This window comes from Equus przewalskii, chromosome 21 (genome assembly GCF_037783145.1).
Source record: "Equus przewalskii isolate Varuska chromosome 21, EquPr2, whole genome shotgun sequence".
NCBI lineage: Eukaryota > Metazoa > Chordata > Mammalia > Perissodactyla > Equidae > Equus > Equus przewalskii.
The window spans coordinates 21,973,823-21,996,006 of NC_091851.1; the positions used below are offsets into that span (position 1 = coordinate 21,973,823).

Below are 22,184 nucleotides of genomic sequence, written 5' to 3' on the forward strand. Positions count from 1 at the left end.
CACGGAGCACACCTGTGAACAGACACGTGAGGATGTGGAACAGGATGTGCTGTGTCCAAGGTCACAGGGAAGGTCAATGTGGGGATCCAGCTGTGCACATCTATTCACTCCTGAACACAACAGCACAGCAGTAGAGATCGACTCCGCTTCCTACAACCGGACCAAGGTTTGAATCCCAGCTGTTTACTAGCTGTGTGACCTTGGGCGAGCCACTTCACTTCTCTGAGCCTTATCTTTACTTACTTACGCATACTAGATGCTCCATAGATGTGACTGCTAAAAAAATCAATAGCAGAGTAAGTGCAAATACGCCCTGAGTGTGTCGGTATATCTACAGACATATCATCATAATTTACATACCTGTTGGTGTGCGCACCCACGTATGTAACATGCTCACTCAAGAGCTTGAGTCTGGCTCCATGCATTTACATATGGGAGCACATGTCTATGAGGTCGTTCGAGCTGATTATTTTTTTCCAGGAATGCACACCCTTCTTGGGGTGGTTTTCCAGAGGACTTCTTGAGCACTCGTCATGGGCAGGAACTGGTGTTTATCGGGGTGGACATGCCCATGCTTGTCCGTGTGGCCCTGTGCGGGGTTATGAATACCACCCCACCCTCAGCAGGGTGCTGAGCCGGTAGACTCTGTGGGGATTGGCCATTTCTGCAGCTATGATGCCAGACTTACGGTGCTTTCTGGACCTGGAGTGTTTGGGTTCAGATCTCACCTGTGCAACCTTGGGCAGGATGCTCAAGCACACTGTGCTTTGTGTCCTTTTCTGTGAAGTGGAGATCACGGTAAGCACCTTCCGGAAGAGTTGGCTCGTGTGAAGTGCTGGGACAGAGCCCGGCGCAGACACGAGCTCTGTGTGTTGCTCTCTGAGTCTCCCGGCGTCTGGCCTCTGTGATATGACATTTCCTTCACTTATAGTACTTATTCCACTATGCGGCCATTGTCTGTCTACAGGACTGTCCTTTCCACTAGACTGCAATTTCCTGGAGGGCGGGACCATGTCTGTCACCCATAATTAGAACCCGCGCATTGCCTACTAGTTCTGAGCCTCAGGTTTCTCCTCTTTCGTAACAACAGCTGGCATTCACCGGGGCGTCTGTGTGCCCGGCACTGTGCTAAGCTCATTAGGCCATCAAACCATCTCAAGAGATTGGTATCCTTATTGTTCCTATTTTAGAGAAAGAAACTGAGACTCAGAGAGGTTCAGCAGTTGCCCCGGCTCACACAGTGACTTGAACCCTGGCAGACTGCCTCACTCTCAGCCCACTCTCGACATAAGATTTGGGGTGAAAAGCCTGGGGCACGAATGTCATTGACCGTCCGCCTCTTGGACTCCTCACAGCTGGCCCCTCTCCCTCCACCTCCCACCAACACCCGCCCCACCTGTGTGAATATCCCCTTGTTCCTCTTTCTCACCCTGGGGCATGCCAGCTCCCTGCCCTGGCACAGCGCCCCCAGACACCAGGAGGTAGCTGCAGATCACCCCTTCTTTGGCCCAGGTGAGGGGGGAGGTGGACTTGAGAGATAACCTCGTCCCCGGGTCAGCAGGATTGAGGGAGGGCATGCCAGACTCGGCAGGGGAGAGGGGCAGCATCTGCGGTGTGTGGGGTTGGGTGCTCAGGCTCTGGGATAAAAAGGGTGGAGCAGAAGTTGACCCCACCCCCCAGCTGCCCTCCCCACCCCAGGGCTCCCCACCTCAGAGCGGAGAGGGAACACACAGCTTCCCTCTGAGGGGCGGGGAGCTGTCAGACTGCTGAGCTGCCACCGCTTTGAAGGACACAGAGGGCACCCGGAGGCAGCGACGGCTCTGTGTCTATTTAATCCCGCGGTGCCCCTCAGGTCTCCAGGAGCCAACAAGGCCCACGGCCTGTGTCTCCTGCTGTTGTTGGGAAGAGCGCCCTATAAATGTCAGGAAGGTCAAGTTGGGGGACAGCGTTGTTCAGATCGTCCAGCCCCACACTGATTTTCTGTCTACTTGCTCCATCATTTATTGGGAGAGAGTATTGACATCTGTGCCACAGCCTGGAAACTCAGGGACGTTGGCTGAGGCAATGGTAGGGCTCATGTCATTCATTTATTCCCTGGTGCATTCCTTGATTCTTTCAGGTGGGAGGGTAAACTTGATTCTTGTTACTCCATCTTGACCAGAACAATTTTTTTAAATTATTTTTTTGGAAATAATTTTAGATTTATAGAAGAGTTGCAAAGACAGTACAAAGTGTTCCTACATACCCTCCAGCCATGTCTCCTTACTCTCTGCAAGCAGTGACAGTTTCTTGGCCTTTCCTTGTCTTTCATGACCTTGACACTTTTGAAGAGTGCTGGTCAGATATGTATTTTTTTTGAGGAAGATTAGCCCTGAGCTAACATCTGTTGCCAATTCTCCTCTTTTTGCTGAGGAAGACTGGCCCTGAGCTCACATCCGTGCCCATCTTCCTCTACTTTATATGTGGGATGCCTACCACAGCATGGCTTTTGCAAAGTGGTGCCATGTCCGCACCCGGGATCCGAACTGGCCAACCCCGGGCCGCTGAAGCAGAACATGTGCACCTAACCGCTGCACCACCGGGCCAGCCCCGGTCAGATATTTTGCAGCGTGTCCTTCCATTTGGCTTTTCCCTGGTCAGGCTGAAGTTATGGATTGGAGGGGAAGAACACCACACAGGTGAAGTGGGCCTCTCATCACGTTATTTCAGGGGTCCACGACATCAACAAGACTTGTTACTGGCGACGCTAACCCTGATCATTTGCCTGCCAGATTTCTCCACTGTGAAACCACTATTTTTTCCTTTCCACATTCTGTTTGTTAGAGGCAAGTTGCTAAGTCCAGCTCATACTTAAGGGGAGGGAACTCAGCTTCACCACCTGGAGGGCGGAGCATCAAAGAACTTGCGGACACATGTTAACACCCCACAGAAATTAACAAATATGTGGCGGGAAGATACTTTGGACTATGCAAATATACTGTTTCACCTTAAAATTTCACCCATTCCTTTCGGCATTCAAGGGCAGATTTGCCTGCAGCAATTACTACTGTGGTGTGCTATGGACGATTTTTCTATTTCTCTCAATCCTTCTGTATTTATTAATTGGCATTTTTCTGTACAGAAGATTTACCTCTTCTCCATTTATTAAATGCATTCAATCAATTACATTATTTTTAAATTGTTATTTTATTTTTCAAAATTGGGACCTGAGCTAACATCTGTTGCCAATCTTCTTCATTTCTCTCTTTTTTCTTCTTGTGCTTCTTCCCAAAGCCCCCGGTACATAGTTGTACATTCTAGCTGTCAGTCCTTCTAGCTGTGGTACGTGGGACCCCGCCTCAGCATGGCTTGATGATCGATGCCATGTCCATGCCCAGGATCTGAACCAGTGAAACCCTGGGCCACCAAAACAGAGCATGCAAGCTAAAATTTTAAAGTTAGTTATTTTCAATAGGGACTGCATTGAATCTGTAGACTGCTTTAGGTAATATGATATTTCAACTATGTTAATTCTTCCAATCCATCAGCATGGAATCTCTTTCCATTTCTTTGTGCCTTCTTTGATTTCTTTCAACAATGTCTTACTGTTTTCACTGTATAGGTCTTTTGCCTCCCTGGTTAAATTTACTCCTAGGTATTTTCTTCTTTTTGTTGCAATTAGAAATGGAATTGTATTCTTCATTTCTCTTTCTGCTAGTTCGTTGTTAGTATAGAAATGCAAATGATTTTTGTACGTTGATTTTCTACCCTGCAACTTTACTGTATTCGTTTATCGTTTCTAAAAGCTTTCTGATGGATTTTTTTGGGTTTTCTATATTATTTTTAAGAATGTACTACTATATTCTCATGGTTCAAAATTCAAAATGGGTGAAAGAATGTGTTGCTAGTCTCTTTCCCACCTCCATCCCCCGCCCCCCCCAGTCCCAGTTTCTCCCCAAAGGCAACAACAGCAGCAAAAAGTCAGTAGAGATTTTATGCATAAAGCCGTAACTATTCTTTCTATGCAAATGGTTTTAAAGTGTTCATAGTGTTCTGCACCTTGCACCTTTCTACCTGACAATCTAAGTCAGAGCTCAGCCGGGATAGTGCAGAAAGAGCTTTCTCCTTTTTTCACGTGGTGTTCCCTTATGTAAATGTACCCTGATTTATTGACTAGTCCTCCATCAATAAACACTCACTTTGTTTCCAAATGTTTTCTGTTACAAAAGATGCTGCAGGGTTCCAGCTGCAGAATTGAACCTACAGGCGCAGCTGCATAGAAGGCAGAGAGCAAAGGGCATGTGTGCTTTCCATTTGGATGTTGCCAAACTGCCTCTCTTGTAGGCTCCGCCGGACAGTAATAAAGAATTGTATAACAAAAGGGTAAATTGTATCACACATTGGAAGGCGATAAATGCTACAGGAAAGCAAAAGCCCACATCAAAAGTGCACAGGGAGCGGAGAATGGGGGCAAGGTCACATTTTAAAATAGGCTGCTCAGGGAAGGCCTCCTTGAGAAGGTGACATTTGCACAAAGACTTGAAGGAGGTGAGGAGATTGGGCAAGTGGGGAACTGGGGAAGAGCATGCCAGCAGAGGGAACAGCAAGGCAAAGGCCGTGAGGCAGGAGCGGTGCTTGATGTTGGAGGAACAACAAGGAGGCTGGAGAGGAGACAGGACGGGGGAGAGTGGCGGGAGCTGAGGTCACAGGCGGAGAAAGTGGGAGGCGGGTGTCAGCACGTCGTGTGGGCCTTGCAGGCCACAGAGCGGATTTTGGCTTTTACTCTGAGTGAGGTGGGAGCCATGGGAGGGTTCTGAGCAGAGAAGGGACATGACCTAACTGACAGCATAACAGGATCTGTCTGGCTGCTCTGTAAAGATTAGCCTTGGTGGGGCGAGGGGTGCAGAAGTGGGAAGCCGGGAGACCAGGGAGAAGCCAGTGCAGTAATCCAGACCAGAGGTGTGGCTGGCTCAGGCCGGGGACGCGGGAAGCGGCTGGGTACGGGATGTACTTCCAAGGTTGAGTTGACAGGACTCACTGGCGGATTGGATTCAGGCTGTGAGGAAAGAGAGTGGTCAAGGATGCCTCCATGGGGGCCGGCCCCGTGGCCGAGTGGTTAAGTTCCCGCACTCCGCTGCTGGCAGCCCAGTGTTTGTTGGTTCGAATCCTGGGCGCGGACATGGCACTGCTCATCGAACCACGCTGAGGCAGTGTCCCACATGCCACAACTAGAAGGACCCACAACGAAGAATATACAACTATGTACCGGGGGGCTTTGGGGAGAAAAAGGAAAAAAATAAAATCTTTAAAAAAAAAAAAGGTGCCTCCGGGCTTTCAGCTGGAGCTGCCACTCACTAACGTGTGGGCGGGATAGCAGGGGCAGATCTCGAGGGGAAGGGCGATAAGGATAAGCTGAGCAGAGATTCAACGCACAGGTGAACGCAGGTGGAAACACCAGCCTGGAGTCTGGGAGTGGAATCACGGCCCCACCTCATAGGCTGTTGTGAGGGTTAAATGAATTCACGTCTGTAAGGCCCTGAGAACAGGGCCTGGACCCTGGTAAGTGCCAACAGGGGTTAGCTGTTATTAGCGCCCAGGAGAAGACCCCACCTTTGGCTCCAGCCCCCTCCCCAAGTCTCCCCCACCCCCTCAGGAATAGGGGCAGGTTGTCAAGATGACAGAAATTTCCTTCCCATCAGGCTGCCTTAGGCCAGTGGCTTCACTTCTCTGACCATTAGTTCTCTCATCTGTAACAGGAAGGTAGCAGTCCCCTTCTCAAAGAGTTATCCGGAGGAACAAAGGAGAAAGGACGGATTTAAGCGCCCGGCGCACAGTAGGAGCTGATAACAGGCTCCTCCCCTCGTGCCCCTGCAGTCGGGGAGGAAAGAAGCAGTCAGCGCCCATCCCAGCGTTTATTGAAGGGGGAGGTGGGATGGAAGGGGTGCAGGATGGCGGGGTGCACAAGGGCAGCAGGGCCTCCTGGTGGGGGCGGATTGAGGACCCTCCCAGGAGGCCCCTCCAGGCTGGTGGTGACACTGACGCGGGGGTTGGGGGGGGGGGGTCGTCCAAGGGCGCCTCTCCCGCTGTCTTGGAGCTCCCCCTAGTGGTGGAGAACGGAGATGATGCCTGGGGCTGGGCAGCCTGCAGGATGGAGGGGCTGGCGTCTGCAGGAGGCACATTTGTTACACGTAAGGTCAGGACCCATGGGTGACAGTTTCTAGGTGGGTGGACTTTGAGGAGCAAATACACCCTGTTCGCCTGCCCCCTGGCTCTTAGAGATCATTTAAATGCGTGTCCAAAATATCTTCCCAGCCACAAGGGACCATCAGGCCTCCAGGTAGTCTCTCTGGACTGAATCTGTCCCCCACGCCTGGGGGACCCTGTAAACCAGGAAGGTGCAGAGCCCTGCTCCATCTGAAAAGAGCTGGCCCAGGAGGACACTGAAGATGTGGGTCCGAGTTCCTGCGGACCACCCGCCGGCCTCCCTCAGCAGCATCATCTGTAAACTGGGGCTACAGCCCTTGATGGGGTGCACGGAGGGCCTCTGACACCAAAATGCATGTAGCAAATGTACTGTAGGGGATACACGTTTTCACACATCCTGGGGGGGAAGTCCAAGGGAGCATCTTTGATCCATCCTGAGGCATCGTGGAGAGAGGGAGGGTCAGGGATGAGAACGACCGGCTTCCCCTGCTCCATCTTGGCCTGTGGAGGGTAATGCTTGTATCTTGGGGGAACAGGAAAGGCAGGGAACTCTGGAATCTGGTCCAAACCTCGCAGTGCAGAGGCAGGGGCTGGCGGTCTCAGAGGGGAAGGGGCTTGCCCAGAGTCACAGAGAGGAGAGCCGGGGTGGGTGGAGGGAGACACTTTCTGCCCCTAAAGGGCTTGGGAAGGAGGGGTGGCTGCGGTTTTAGGAGGACGTGGGGAAGGCTGGCATCTTGGATGAGTGGGGCCCTCCCCCTGGGAAGGGGCACGGAGAGGTGACTTCCAGGCTTTCTGACCTGGAGTGGGGCCTCCTGGGGATTTAGATGGAAGGGGCCCTGCTGAAAGGGAGAAGTGAAGGAGACAGAGGGAGTGGGGAGGAGGGCGCGTCCAGAACCTGGGTCTGGTGTCTCCTCTGGCCATGTGGGCCCCTCAAGAGTCCCGCTTGGGCTGGATGGTCTGCACAGAGGATTGCCCAAAGGGGCTGGCAGGGGGCGAGAACCAAGACTGGCCCCTGGCATCACGGAAGATGGGGGACAGCAGCTGCTCTGGCTCATCCCCGAAGACCTCCACATGGCTGTCAGCTTCGGTGTCCAAGGGTTCTGCCTTGGTGTCCTGGCTCAGCCAGCCCGTCATGGCCCAGAACAGGCAGATGGCCAGCAGGACCCCAGCTGCCACGCAGAGTGCCGTGCCTGCCAGGCGGCAGGTGCTCAGGGCCTGGTTGTAGTCGGCTGCCCGCTGATCCAGCACCAGGAACTCCCCCTCTCCGATGCCCTCCAGCTTGGGGGGCACCGCATAGCCAGTGGTTAGGGCCGCCACACCCAGCAGCAGAAGCAGGGTCGCCGAGCACAGGCTGATCTGGGGAGAGGCAGACGGATTGGGAGGCAGTCAGGGACAGCCAGGGGCCCGAGGCCGAGGGATCACCTGGGATCCCAACTGGACTTCAAGGTAACCCCTCTGTCCAACCTGAAGAGATGAAAATCACAGAACACACCTGCTACAATCTCACAAGGGGCACAAACTGTCATGTTCTATTTGGAATCTTGAGGCCTCTTGATTAGTTTCCTTCCCAGCTCCCACCTAGCCATGGGTTTCTCCTTTCAACCTTGAGTCCACTTCCATCATTCTTTGGGTCCCATCTCATCCCGCTATTCCATCTACCCTCTATCTCTCTGGTGTGTTAACCCCTACACATCCCTCAGATCTCATCTCAAACCTCACCTCCTCAGGGAAGCCTTCCAAGATGCCCCTGGACTGGGTCAGGCCCCCTGCTCTGTACTCATGCAAACACTGCGCCCATTTATTCTTCAGTGCACTCACCTTGGTGCACACTTGGGCGTGTCCTTTGGTTACTCTATAAGTGATGTCTGCCTGCCCCGCTGGACTGAGAGCCCAGAGAGCCATGAGAGCAGAGCCTGTGTCTGTGTCGGCTCACTATGCGCTTCCATACCTAGCACAGTGCTGGTACAGAGCAGTAGCTGAGTGAATGTTTGCAGAATGACTAAATGAACCACAGCTAGGAGCTCCTCAAGGACAGGGACCATGTCTTCTTACATTCTGTGTCCCCAAGAGCCTGGCACACTGCCTGGCAATAAGAAGATGCTCGAAATTTTAAAATACATACTCGCTTTCTCCTGGAAGTCTTCCCTGATCATCCCAGGCGCTGAGAGCTTTTCCTCTCCTGGCATCATCCGCACAGCAGACCTTTGGTGGTGCATTCACTCTGCCTCGGTTGGCACCTCACCTTAGCGGCGAGGGACCCTCTGCCTCCATCTCCTTACAGTATTTAGCAAAGAGCTGCACCCATTATGAAGACTCGGCTCACTGTGGCCTCCACATCTCTCCCCACATGGTGCTGACCACTGGTCCTGCTGGTCCCTTCACATCTTCCACTGTCCTGGCCACGGTCCCCAGTATAGCATTGTGAAGCCACAGTAAGACTTAAGTGGGATGAGCCGCCTTCCTGCCAGTCAATGTATACCATCCCCCCGCCATAGTAATTAGTTCAGGGCTGGGCAAGAGACCCAGTCAGAGCCAATGCAATGCTGGCCAGGACTTCTGAAAATGAAAAGCACTGTTTCTTTTCTAGAGGAAATTCTGATTTCCCTTGGATGGTGTGGAGTCAAAGACTGAGGGTCAGCATGGGAGTAGCCATTTGGCGAACATACAGGGAGAGCCTGATGCTAGCAGGGGCTGTAAGGGTGGAGGCACCAGGGGGAACCTGAAGACTAAAGGAAATTTTCAGTCCTCAGTGTGATGGTTCGAACTGCTGGATCGAACTTTGCCTGAAGGCACCCAACCTCTGGTCTCTTCTATGAAATAAGTAATATTTTCCCTTTATTGTTTAAAGTCATTTGAGTTGGGTTTTCTGTTGCTTGAATGTGACAGCTCCTAAGTGCTACACTATCCCTTGTCTTTCTATCCACTGATCCCCTCTCTTCCCTGAAGCCACAGGAAATCACCGAAGTTGCTGCTCCTCCGGCCTTACCTTCCAACACAGTGAGGGCCAGGGTCGGTGGGGGCACAGGACAGGAGGCCCCTCGGGGTCATCGCTGAGGGCGGTACCTGCACAGTCCTCATAGAAGAGATGCAGATAGGAGCGGACCCCGTACCACTTGCCATCTTCCACGTTGGGGCCACGGCTGCAGACACAGGAACGGTCGCAGCTCGGCATCATGGATCCCTGTAGGGTAGGCAAGGTGCAGCGGACAGAGGGAGGGGTCGGTGAGCACTGCCTGTGGTGACCCTCCCAGGCCCCCGAATCTTTCGGCCCCATCCACTTCTCCCGTTTTAGACGCCCCACCAGCTTCATACAGCTATTGTGCCTGGTGCCGAGAAATGATAGCTGTTGTGATGATTATTACTGTGACTAATAATTTCTTCATTATTATTTTTATCCTGAGCTTTTGGAGCCCCATGTCTGGAGTGAGAGATCCTCATCCCCATCTCTTCTCAAAACCTCCCCGGTTTCAGGGTGCTCTTGGGGCTGATGTCACTGCTGACACATCCCATTGGGCAGCGCTCCCTCAGCTGCAAGGCCCTGAACCCCACCCCTCCCCGACGCCCCCCCCCCCCCCCCCCCCCCCCCCCCGGGGCTGCCCCGAAGAGGGAACATCCTCTGCATCCCAAGGAATCGTGACTCCACAGGAGGTGAAAGCCAGGGGCTTTTCGGATTAGTGCTCTTAGGCTCAGGGGCTGTCAGATTTTTAGAGAAACCTCAGAACCCCTCTTTCCACAAATGGAGACACTGAGGCCTCAGGAATGGAAGGTACAGGTGTATCCACACACAATGGCACTAAAACCAAAGTGGGGATAGGGGTGGTGCTGGGGAAGGGCTGGGCTCCCTCCCCACCCCCATGATGGCCCTCGGCCCTTCTGAACAGCTTCCAACAAAAGAAAGCAAGGTGCTTATTACACTGAAGGCTAAGACAAATTTGTAGCCCCCTCTCATTTCCAGTCAGACGCGGCCCTCAGTTCCCTGTGTAGAGACTCACCAGTACACACAGACACACACACACACCAGACAGACACACATACACACACAGCACAGAGACACAGACACACACAAACCAGACAGACACACATATACACACAGCACAGAGACACAGACACACACAAACCAGACACATACACGCACAGCACAGAGACACAGACACACACACACCAAACAGACAGACACACATAGACACACATCACAGAGACACACGCAGACACACAGCCACAGTGTGTGTTGGGGGGATGATTCCTGGAGCCCCCTCGGGTCACACAAGCGCACAGGAGTGCTGTCCTTAAAGCCTGTCTACAAATCGCAGCTCTCCATAGTTCTCACCCATAACTAAGGAGAAAAAAACGAAAAAGACAAAAAAATGTTTTTTGAGAGAATGTGAAAAGGCAGAGACCAAAAGCGAAAGACAAAAAGAACAGGGTAAGAGGCTTGGAGAGCGCGGGCACCTCCCGGGTGGGGGCGGGGAGGGGCTCCGCGGGGGGCGGGGCCGAGGTGCTCCGGAGGCCGCGGCGGGAGAATGAGTTGGGGCCGGAGGGGCGGTCGGAGTCTCAGTGCAGCGACCTTTAATTAAAGACCCTAGAGGAGGAGCGAGGAGGGGGCTCAGGGATTGTCGGCCCGGGTTAGCTCCTCCCCTGCAAGTCGCCGTCCCCCTCCCCAAAAACACAGAATCACTCAATCTTGCGGGCACAGGAGAAGGAAGGTGACCCTGACGCTGCCTCCCGCTCGGCCTGGCCCCTCTCCCTCCCACTTTAGGGTTGCGGGGAGGCGGTCTAGCGGCCGGGGGGTGGGGGGGGTGGGAGGGGGACAGGGGAGGCAGGGAGAGAGAGGATGCTGAGGACCTGACGCGGGTACCCGGGGTGAGGGTTGCCATAGGAACCGCTGAGGCGACGTCCCTAGGAGGGAGAGGGGAGGAGCTCGGTGAGAAGAGAATGGGAAGAGGAGGGGGCTACAGGATCCGAGGCGGGAGACTGCGGCGGAGGCGCGCGGAGGGAGGCGGACAGGAAGCTGACAGGCGCGAGGGCCTGAAGATGGATAGCATTTCTCGCCTTTGCAAGCCCTCACTCAGTTCTTCCCAGACCCCCAGACCCGCCCACTCCAGCGTCCAGGGCGCCCTCCTGCAGGGCGAGCCTAGGGAAATCAGGCCAATTCTCCTTGTCCTAACCGCACCACTGTTTCTGACCAGACTACCCGTTCCCTGGTCAAAATTAACTGCATCCTTTCCCCTAGAGGGAAACTGAGGCAGGGAGAGTGGGAAGGGGTTTCTAGTAGAGAGGTGGGTAGAGGTCTTGTCCTTTGAAGCCTCTGTCCCTCCTATCAACCCTGAGATGTCTCGGGGCGATGGGTCTGGTGAGGTCTCTGGCCCCCGCTGCTTCCCTGGGACCCCACCCCCCAAAGCCCGAGGCACGCCAGGGCTTGGGCGCCGCTGTCCTGCCCGAGGCAGGACACAGCCGGGGCGGGGATGCGGGCAGGGCTGGGGGTTCTCCGGAACTCCGGAGAGGGCGGGGTGGGGGTCGGGCTGCGCGCGGAGCAGGGCTGGGCTCACCTCTCTGCCTGCTGCCTCCGCCGAGCAGGAGCCAGAGCGCGAGCCCCGCAGAAGCGGGTTAGGTCGGCGCCTGCGCCGCAGCCGGGGGCGGGGGTGAGGCGGGGGTGGGAGGGGGGCGCCGGCCCGCCCCACGGGCTGGCTCTGCAGATTGTGGACCCCTGCGGGACCGCGAACCCCTGTCCCCTTCCAGACTTCCTTTCTCTCTCTGAGACCCCAGGTCCCTCACGGAGACCCCACCCTCTCCGTGCGCCCCACCCCCTCATGCAGTCCTTCAAACTCATTACCGGCCCTCCCATCACTCCCTCAATCTCCCACCGCTCTCGCTGAAGCCCCTCGCCCTCACCGAGCCTTCATTTCCTCACTGTATCCTTAGTTTCCTCTCTGGTCTCCATCCCCCTCATGGACCCACCCACCCACTCCCCAGTATATAAACTCTCATCTCCTCCTTGAGCCCCCCCTCCTTCACAGACTCACCTCTCTCTCTGAGCCCCCACCTGTGGCTGAGCCCCACCGCTGGGTCGCTGGGCCCCTAGCAGGAAGTCCCCTCCTGCTTGCATCAGGAGCCCCTTCTCTCTTACTGAAGCCCTAGCCCTGACTGAGGCTCCCCTCCTCTCTCTATTTCCTTTTCCTCTTTGAGCCCCTACCCCTTGCTAGGGATCAGCCCCATTATCTGGAGAAGGAGTCACGGTGGGGAGGAGGAGTTGGGAGGGGACACCTTCCTTCCTTTCCCCTCTGGAAGGAGCCAATGAGACAACCTTCCTTCTTCTCTCTCCCAACCTACCCTTCGTTATGCCCTGGGCAGTGTGTGCCCTGTGGCCCATCTCCCCAGCGAGGCAGGCCTTCCAGGCAGCTGGGCTTACTTCATTCTTCGTCATGTGCCCACAACCTTGATTTCGTCCACATTTGCTGTGTGGTCTTGGGAAAGTCACTGCACCTCTCCAAGCTTCATCAGGGACCATGGCATAAACACGCCTTCATGCCTTGAGCGTCCATTCTGTCTCTCCTTGTGCTAGGGGCTGGGGACACAAACAAAAATGAGCTCCACAAGATGGGACCACATCTTTTTCATTTGCTATTGTCTCCCTAAGCCTCGCATAGTGCTTGGCATTGAGTAGGCAGCTCAATAAATATTTACTGAACACCGACTGACAATAATAGCAAATATATGGTGCCTGTTACGTGCAAAGGGCTTGCCTAAGTGGTTTATAGGTACTACTTACTCATCCAACCATGTGTGTGTGTGAGGGGGAGAGTGGGAGGAAGGCCTGGAGCTCAAGACTAAAGGCCTAGGGGCGGCCTGGTGGGGTAATACTTAAGTTCGTTTGCTCTGCTTCAGCTGCCTGGGGTTTGTGGGTTCGGATCCTGGGTACAGACCCAGGCACTGCTCATCAAACCATGCTGTGGCAGCGTCCCACATACAGAATAGAGGAAGACTGGCACAGATGTTAGCTCAGGGTCAATCTTCCTCACCCCCCCCCCAAAAAAAACCTAAAGGCCTTGAGTGGTAACAGGAGATGAAGCTGGAGAGGCAGGCATTCATGAGACCCTGCTGGGCCTCGGGAGCCAAGGTCAGGAATTTGGACTTCCGCCCAAGGGTAGTGGGGAGCCACGGAAGGGTTGTAAGGAGGGGAGAGGGTGTGGTCTGGTTGGCACTCTGATAAGATCCCTCTGGCTGCTGTTCCCTCAAGAGAACAGGATGGAAAACTCAAGAGCGGCCGCAGAGAGGCCAGTGAGGATGCTCCAGATCAGAGATGACGGTGTCCTGGCCTACGGGGCTCGCAGAGAAATGAATGGATTTGGGACATGTTAGGGGGTAAAATAAACTACACGGATAGCAAAAGATTGGAAACAACCTGTGGCAGTTTTAAAACATGGCTGCAAATTCTTTAGCACTTCTCCTACAGAGAGACAGGGTCTAGGGACCCTTTCTTTGTATCTCGGGTGAGCTGATGACTGCTTCGACCAACAGAGAATGGTGGAAGTGGTGCTCTGACTTCCAAGGCTAGGATGTAAAGGACATGCACTTCCTCTGGAACTCTAGCTCTTGGAGATCCGAGGTGCCGTGCAAGAAGTCTGTCTACCTTGAGGCTGCCATGCAGTGAGGAAGCCAAAACCACACGGAGAGCCCACAAGAAGGCGCCACAGTCCCAGCTGAGCTTGGCCTTTGTGTCATCCCAGCTCAGGCGTGAGACAAGCGATTGAAGAAGCAGCCAGGTGATTGCAGTCCACAGCCTTTCAAATCAGGATCAGCTCCAGTGGTGTTGGAGAGGGGCTGGAGGAGGTTCTGGAGGTCATGGGAAGGGATGAGATCAAATGTGCAGGAGGATGGGCTGGCCCTGAGCCAGCACAGGAAGGATCCGGTATCCTCTGAGGCCCAGGGAAGGAGGGGAGGGTGGCCACTGAGAAGAGATGCAGCGTGTTGGTTGTGAGTTGAACTCTGGAGGCAAACAGATCCAGGTTTATTCTTGGTTCTACCACTTGCTGCTCACATGATTTAACTGCTCTGAGCCTCAGTTTCCCTCACTGTACAATAAAGATAATATTAGTAGTTGCCTCTCAAAAGGGTTATAAGAGTGAAATGAGATGTGCATAGAAGACATTTAGCGAAGCACCTGAAACAGAGTAAGAACTCAGTACATCACTGTGTTTGTTACCACCATCATTGCTACGTTAGTCTATAGGTGGTGAGGGTAGGAAGTTGAGTGACATGACACCTGATAAATTGAATGCTCTTGAGTAAAACAAGAGCCATTATCTGAGAAAAAGGAAAGTTTTAGCTCAACAGGAGGCTTAAAAAGGTGGTAAAGCAGACATGATCGGTGACATATTGTATGATTCCATATATATATATGAAATATCCAGAGTCAGAAAATCCAGAGAGACAGGAAACATGAGTAGTTCCTAGGGTCTGGGGGAAGGGAGGAGGAATGAGGAATGACTGCTCAGTGGGTTTCCTTTGGGGTAATGAAAATGTTCTAGAACTAGATAGTGGTGATGGTTGCACAACATTGTGAATGCACTAAATTTTATGTTACATGTATTTTACCACAATTTCTCAAAAAAGGTAGTGAAGGGCCAGCCCTGTGGCGCAGCAGTTAAGTGTGCATGTTCTGCTTCGGTGACCCGGGGTCTGCCGGTTCAGATCCTGGGTGCGGACATGGTACCGCTTGGCAAGCCATGCTGTGGTAGGCGTCCCACATAGCAAGTAGAGGAAGATGGACATGGATGTTAGCTCAGGGCCAGTCTTCCTCAGCAAAAAGAGGAGGATTGGCAGCAGATGTTAGCTCAGGGCTGATGATGGTGATTGATATCACTTGTTCCAGGATCATTTATCTTCTCAATAACCTTATGAGATAGGAGCTGTGATAACCCCCATTTCGCAGATGACAAACCTGGGTCTCAGGAGGTAAGTTACTTACCCAGGGTCATTCAGTCAGGATGTGGCAGAATCTGAATTTGCTCTGATAGCTCAGAGGCCATGATCGGTGGAGTCAGTGGTCTGCATGAGTGTGACTTTCTTTGGCAGTGTCAGGAAAGGTGGGAGTGAAGAAGAAGGCTGCTGGTATCCCAGCTCCTGGGTTAGGGTCCCCTGGACAGGTGGGGCAGAACGAGGGGACGCATGGGGATGCAGAGAGCAAGGGAAAGAGTAGATCCCATGATGAACCTCGGGATGGATGCTGACTCGGTGAGGAAAGATGCTAAGGCAGCCCAGGAGGGGAGCAGATGGATCTGGAGAAGACGCAGAGATTCCAGACTGAGGGGCTCAATGAAGTCCAAAAACAGGCGGATGGGAAGGAAGTGAGTCTGAGCTCAGAGGGTGCGACCCTGTAGTTAAAGATTTTAGGTGTACAACCTTGTAGGCGATGAGAAGGCCTAAGCCAGTGCTGTCCAATATAAATTTCTGCAAAGATGGAACGTTCTATATCTGTGTTGCCTTTACAGGAGCCACCGGCCACATTTGGCTGTTAACCATTTGAAATAAAGCTAGTGCAACTGAGGAACTGAATTCTAAATTTTATTTAACTTTAATTACCACTTTAAATTTAAGTTTAAATAGCCACACTCGGCTAGTGGCCACCCTATTGGACAGTTAAGTGTCAGTGGGACACACCTTGCTTCCAAGACCCTACTGTGGGCAGGATTGCTGCCATCTCAGACCCCTCAGCCACCCCTATTCACCCACTGCTTTTGCTCTGCCCCTAGTGGTCTCGTCGCCACATTGCAGCCACAGTGTTCCTTTCTTCCCCTGCTCAAAACCCTCTGTTGACGTTGCATCTTACTCAGGGTGAAAAGAAGACTGTGGTGGATTAAAGAGGGCCACTCAACTCTTTGTCACTCTGCCCTTCCAGATGGAGTCGATTTCTCCTCCCCTTGAATCTGAGTTGGCCCAGTGACTGCTTTAACCAACAGCATGTGGGGAAGGTAATGCTGTGTCAGTTCGGGACCTAGCTTTCAAACAGCCTGGCTTCCACCTCCCCTCTCTTGGAACACTCACTTGTGGAAAGTCTCCTCTTGGACGGCAGTCCCCATGCTGAAGAAGCCACATGGAGAGGCCACATGTAGGTGCTCCGGTTGACAGTCCCAGCCACACTTGCAGCCCACACCGTGTCGGACAGCATCATGGGAGTGAGTCATCCTGGATGTTCTAGCGCACTGGAGCCCCCAGATGACATCACGTGAGCAGAAGAACCATCCCGCTGAATCCTGTAGGCCCACAGAATCTGGAGAGATAATTAAATGCTGTTGTTTTCAGCTACTAAGTTGTGAGACATGCAATAGACATCCCAAACCAGTCCTCATTATGGCCTATCATTGCCCCCTCGCCCACAACCTTACCACCCTCCTTGATCTCATCCTCTTCCATGCCCTCACTCACTGTCCTCCAGCCACGCTGGCCTCCTTCCTCGGCCTTGAATGAACCACATTCCTTAGGCAAACTCCTACCTCACGGCCTCAGGGCCTTTGCCTGTGAGTGCTTCTCTGCCTTTATTGCTCTTTCTCCAGATATCTGCATGGCTAGCCTCTTGCTTTATTCAGATCTCTGCTCATATGGCATCTTATCAAAGAGGTTTTATTTAAACACTGTGGTAGAGACGCAGACTGCTCACCAAATTTCCATGTGCTCCATGTATATTTCCCAGTCCCCTTGAAATGAGTCCAAGCCACGTGATCAGTTCGGGCCAATGAGCTACCAGCAGAGCGATGCAGGTCACTTCTGGGCCAAAGCCTTGGTTCTGGTTGCTATGCTGCATAACAAACCAACCCCAAACTTAGTGACTCAAAACAACAACAATCATTATTTTGCTCCCAAATCTGCAATTTGGGCAGGCCTCAGCGGGCAGGATTGAGTCTGCTCCACTTGGCTTCAGCTGGGGAGGATTGACCGGGGACTGGAAAGATCCACTCCCAAGGTGGCTTGCTCACATGGCTGGCAAGCTGTCGTGGCTGTTAGGTGGGCGCTCAGCTGGGGCTGAGGGCCAGGAGCCTCAGTTCTTCTCTGTGTGGGACTCTCCGCAGTTTCTCAAGCTTCCTCACAGCCTGGTGGCTGGCTCCCAAGACTAAGGATCCCAGGAAAGAGGTGATGACAGCTCTAAGTTTCTGGAGGCCAGAGTCTAGAAACTGGCATAGTGTCACTTCTACTCTGTGCTGTTGGTCACAGAGGCCAGATTCAAGGGGAGGAGACATACTCCCCAACTCTCAGTACGAGAAATGTCAAATAATTGCGGGGCCATGTTTTAGAACTGCTAGACCATTTAGGAGCTGGTGCATCACCACTCGGTTATCTTTTCTCCTGACAGGACACTTGTGGAGGCTATTGTGGTGACACAGTAGAGTCAACAGTTGGAAGCTGACTGGAGTGTTGAGTCCCTGAGTGGAGGACAGCTGCTCCGAGAGTCACAATATCAGAATATATTTACATATTTTTATAAATATATTATATATCTTTGTTGTGTCAATCCATTGATATTTTAGAGTTAGTGTGTTATGTCACAATCCAGCCTATCCTGATTGGTAAAGAAATTGGTACCAGAAGTAGGGTATTTATGGAACCAAACCCAAAATATGTGGCAGTGCCTTAGTGGTTCGGGCAGCAGGCAGGAAAGTTGGCAATCTTTGTTATGCAGAAGCAACACATTTGGTAAAACTTCTACTGCGGTAACTTTGGAAGCAGACTGTATGGGTGCCTTTGGCTGCGTTTGTCCAAATATTCAAGAGAGAGCTGAGTTCAGGAAAGAACTGGCTGGTTTGCAAACAAAAATAAAAGGAAATAGAGTTCAGAAACTTAGATCCTTGCAGAAGTCGAAAAGTCTAATGCTTCCAGACCCCAAGCAGAAAGAGATGAGCTTTAAAAAAGTGCTGAACACAGTAAAATCTGTGAATTCATTAAAATGTTTCAGGGCAAAGGTTAGGTTAGGGGTGTGGTCTTCACTCTCATTTTAAAAACGTCTCTATTGATTAAAGTATCTTGGGCTAGAGTCAATTAAAGTAAGAGATTGGATTTTAAGAGGCTTTGGATGAAACATACTCTGCAAAATTTCTCAGATGGACACAATGATTCAGGGCCAAGATCATATTTGAGGTGTGGCTTTACCACCTACCATTCCTGATGGCCGCCATTAAATGAAGAGAGCTCTTGGAGGTAAGAATGCGAAGAAAGCAAGCAAACCTAAGGACTGTGTGTTGAAACATATTGTGCATATGGTTTTAGTGCACAAACTGGAGTCAAATGGCTAAGAACTCTGTTTTTGAGAGAACTGTTCTGACAAAGAAATCACAAGCCTGTGATAAAAAAAAAACCATGACTGAAGCTGAAAATGATCCTAGGAACCTTCACCCATTAGCATGGCTACTATCAAAAAAATCAAAGCAAAAACTGAAAATAAGTGCTGGCAAGGGTGTGGAGAAATTGGAACCGTTGTGCAGTGTTGATGAGAATGTAAAATGGTGTAGCTGCTGTGGAAAACAGTACGGCAATTCCTTGAAAAATTAAAAATAGAATTACTTTATGATCCAGTAATTCCACTTCCGGGTATATACTTAGAAGGATTGAAAGCAGGGTCTCTTGAAGAGGTATTTGCACACCCATGTTCATAGCAGCATTATTCACAACAGCCCAGAAGGTGGAAACAACCCAAGTGTCCATTGGTGGATGAATGGATAAACAAAATATGGTATATACATCCAGTGGAATATTATTCAGCCTTAAAAAGGAAGGACATTCTGACACATGCTACAACATGGATGAACCTGCAAGACGTTAAGTTAAGTGAAGTAGGCCAGTGACAAGCAGACAAATACTGTATGATTCCACCTATATGAGGTACCTAGAGTAGTCAAATTCAGAGGCAGAGTAGAATGGTGCCTGCCAGGGGCTGGTAGGTAGAGACTGACGAGTTATTGGTTTAATGGGTAGAGAGTTTCGGTTTTGCAAGATGAAAAGAGTTCTGGAGATGGATGGTAGTGGTGTTTACAAAATAATGTGACTACTTAATGCCACTGGGCTGTACAAATAAAAATGGTTAAGACGGTAAATTTGATTTTATGCATAGGTTACCACAGTTAAAAAACAAAATAGATCCTAGGATCCCCAACAGTTTATAGGCAGCAAGTGGACTGAAAAATCTGTGTACCTCCCAGGATCATGAGGCAGCCCTGGGCCTTGTTGCCTTCCAGTCCGATCCTTGCTCCCTGCTCTGCGGGGCCAACCCCTGGAGGCCACGGTTCCCAGCCTCCCTTGTCAGCAGGCCTCTGGACAGGAGGCTGTGGGAGAAGGGGAGAAGCCATGGTTTTTCTGCCCTTCCTCCTCCAGCTCCCCTAGCTTATACTGACTTTACAACCACCTGATTAAGAGAACAGCCCCTCCTCACACATTATCCCCTTTACCACGTGACTGTATTATGTTTATTTATCTGTCTATTGACTGTGTGTTTCCATCCAGTAAAACATAAGCTCCGTGAAGGTGGTGACTATCTGTCTTGCTCATTGATGAATTCCCCATCCTGAAGACAGTGCCTGGCACAGAGCAGGCACTCAGTAAAGATTTCTTGAAAGAGTGAATATATTTAGCAGTTGAATCAAACACACAAGAGAAAAAGGAAAGCCCTAAGGAGCTTCTGTCAAGTATTTATAATCTGCAGTCAAAGCCAGAGAGGTCAGGTCAGTTCTTTAAGTCACACAGCAAATCTTCCACTGACCTCCAACCCAGGCCTCTTTCTGTTCTGGGTTTATATCCAGGTCTCCAAAGAGATCCTTGGCCTTAGATTTTTTTGGAGGAGAAACAGCAGAACTTGACATTCATTTAGTTAACAGGAAACCCTGAAAACAACTGGGGGTGAGGAATTGGGTTGCTAAGAAACCTCAGAGGATGGGGAAGAGGTGTGGCATCCACTGCTAGGCAACCTAGAAGAAGCTAGATGGGCAGGTATGGCTTCACGCACCTTTCTCCCTCCTATTCGTAGGCTCCTAGAATGCCAGGCTGGATATGCTCTTAAAGACTTCCAGTCCAACCACCCAACTGTACAGACGGGGAAACTGAGGCCTCAAAAGGCAGGGTAATGAGCCCAAATTTCCTCCAATGTCTCAACAAGAGCAAAGACAAATGACATTGGAGGTCATTGCCATGGGGAGTGGCCTGGCATGACTGAGGCAGAGTTTCAGGGTAGAGCTGGTAGCTGGAGTCTATAAGACAGCAAAGAAGGCAACTGCAAAAGGCACTGAGTGCCAGGCCAAGAACTTCAGACTATTCTGAGGGTCACAGGCAGCCACCAAAATGTTTTCGTTGGTGGTCAGATGTGTCAGATTTGTGTTTTCCAAAGACCCCTCGGGCTGCAGTGTGGAGACTCAGGGTAAAGTCCAAATGCCTTCAAGGCCCTTCGTGCTCCTGCCAGTCTATCCCCTCTCTCCCCAGCATCCCCTCCAGCCACAGCCAACTTCCCTCCGTGTCAGCCTCTCTTGCCAGGTCCTCCCACTTGTGGTGCCTGGTGTCTGGAAAGCCTGGCAGTTTGGAGGAACAGCAAGAAAGCCAGTGTGGCTAGAGCATGGTGAGAGAAGGAAAAAGAGGTAGGAGATGAGTCCCAGGGTGGGCTGCGGGCCAGATCACATAGGGCTTCGCAGGCCATGCTGAGGACTTTGGCTTTTAGTCTGAATGAGATGGAGGCCGTTGGAGTTACGAGCAGAGGCGGGACATGGTCTGATCTTAATCAGAGCCCTCTGGCTGCTATGTGGACAAGACCACTCTGATTGGGGCAAAGGAGAGAGCAAGGCGTCCTGGAAGGAGGTTGGTACAGGATACCAGGCAAGAAATGGTGGGGGCCGGGTCCAGGAAGGTGGCCATGGAAATGGTGAAAATTTGTAGGGGATCAGAATTGGCCACCCCAAAATATGTCTCTTTACCTTGATTATTTTTAAGGACAAAAAGACTCTGAAAGAAACTTTGACCTTCTGCCCTAACTGCCTAAAAGAATTTAAGATAGAAGGCCTGTTCCAGGAAGGAGCTAATATCATAAGATAACTGTAGTGTAATGTGAAATGTGTCTCTCAGGTCACATTGGTTATAGTTAGCCCATTTGCATTTCCATCTCCACGTGAATTGCCTTCCTCCCCTTTGCAGCCCCAAACCACTACCCCAACCTCCTCCTTTGTCTTTAGCTGAAGATGGTATTTAAGGTGGTGGCTTCAGCCATTCTGGCTGAATTCTCAGCTTTCCTGGGTTTCTCCCATGTATACACATTCTAAAGCTTTGTTTGATTTTCTCCTGTTATTCTGTCTCATGTCAATTTAATTCTTAGGCCAGCCAGAAGGACCAAGAGGGGAGAGGAATTGTTTTCTTTCCCTACAAAGTGGTAGGACACACTTTGAAGGTAGAGCCAACAGGATATAAGGGATATGAAACTATGAGAAAAAGAGGGGTCAAGGATGATCAGTGGTTGCTGACCTCCTGGTAACACAGATGTGAGGATGTGGGCTGGGGGAGCAGTCTTTGCAGGACGGTGGAAACAAGAATTCCTTTTTAGACACGCCAATTAGATATCCCCGTGGAGATGACAAGAAGGCTGCTAAACGTACCAGTCTGGCAAGGCTGCAGTGGAGACACAGACTTCAGAATCCGCAGCCACGATAAGTGGAATTCTAAGATGGCCCCCAAGATTCCCACCCACCGTGTGCATGACCAACACAAGCTCCTCCCCTCAGGGTGGGACCAGTGAGGGTGATGGATGTCACTCTTGTGATTGGGCTACATCATATGGCAAAGGTGAAGGGATTTTGCAAATATGATTAGGTTCCAAATTAGCTTTAGTTAATCAAAAGGGAGATTTTCCTGGGTGGGCCTGACCTAATCAAGTAAGCCCTTTAAAAGATAGCCTTCTCTGAGGCAAGTGACTTGAAGCCACCAAAAGACTTTCCTGCTAGCCTTGACAAAATTAGCTGCCACCCACGGGAGGGACTGCGAAGAAA

General features: G+C 51.5%; 1 protein-coding gene across 3 annotated transcripts; it reads right to left on the reverse strand.

Moving 5' to 3' along the window:
* Window positions 1-5,877: 5,877 nt before the first annotated feature.
* Window positions 5,878-16,885, reverse strand: NRSN2 (neurensin 2). 3 transcript variants are annotated; one of them, XM_070589039.1, is made up of 5 exons: window positions 16,838-16,885; window positions 16,225-16,450; window positions 12,511-12,745; window positions 9,170-9,364; window positions 5,878-7,539 (listed from the first exon to the last, which is right to left on the reverse strand). In XM_070589039.1, the coding sequence occupies exons 4-5, from the start codon at window positions 9,356-9,358 to the stop codon at window positions 7,114-7,116; spliced, it is 615 nt and encodes a 204-aa protein (XP_070445140.1). In that variant the 5' UTR covers window positions 9,359-9,364; window positions 12,511-12,745; window positions 16,225-16,450; window positions 16,838-16,885; the 3' UTR covers window positions 5,878-7,113. The 3 variants fall into 3 exon arrangements, with proteins under 3 accessions (XP_070445140.1, XP_070445138.1, XP_070445139.1); XM_070589037.1 differs by lacking the exon at window positions 16,838-16,885 and having other exon boundaries at window positions 12,590-12,745; window positions 16,225-16,348; XM_070589038.1 differs by lacking the exons at window positions 12,511-12,745; window positions 16,225-16,450; window positions 16,838-16,885 and adding an exon at window positions 11,730-11,808.
* Window positions 16,886-22,184: the final 5,299 nt, after the last annotated feature.

Coding starts and splice junctions, on each gene's coding strand:
- NRSN2 (XM_070589037.1), bottom strand. CDS start 12,688: ATGGTCCCTGATGAAGCTTGGAGAGGTGCAGTGACTTTCCCAAGACCA. Junction 9,365..12,589: donor GGCACATGACGAAGAATGAA/GTAAGCCCAGCT, acceptor CCTACCCTACAG/GGATCCATGATGCCGAGCTG. Junction 7,540..9,169: donor GGCCCTCACTGTGTTGGAAG/GTAAGGCCGGAG, acceptor GCCTCTCCCCAG/ATCAGCCTGTGCTCGGCGAC.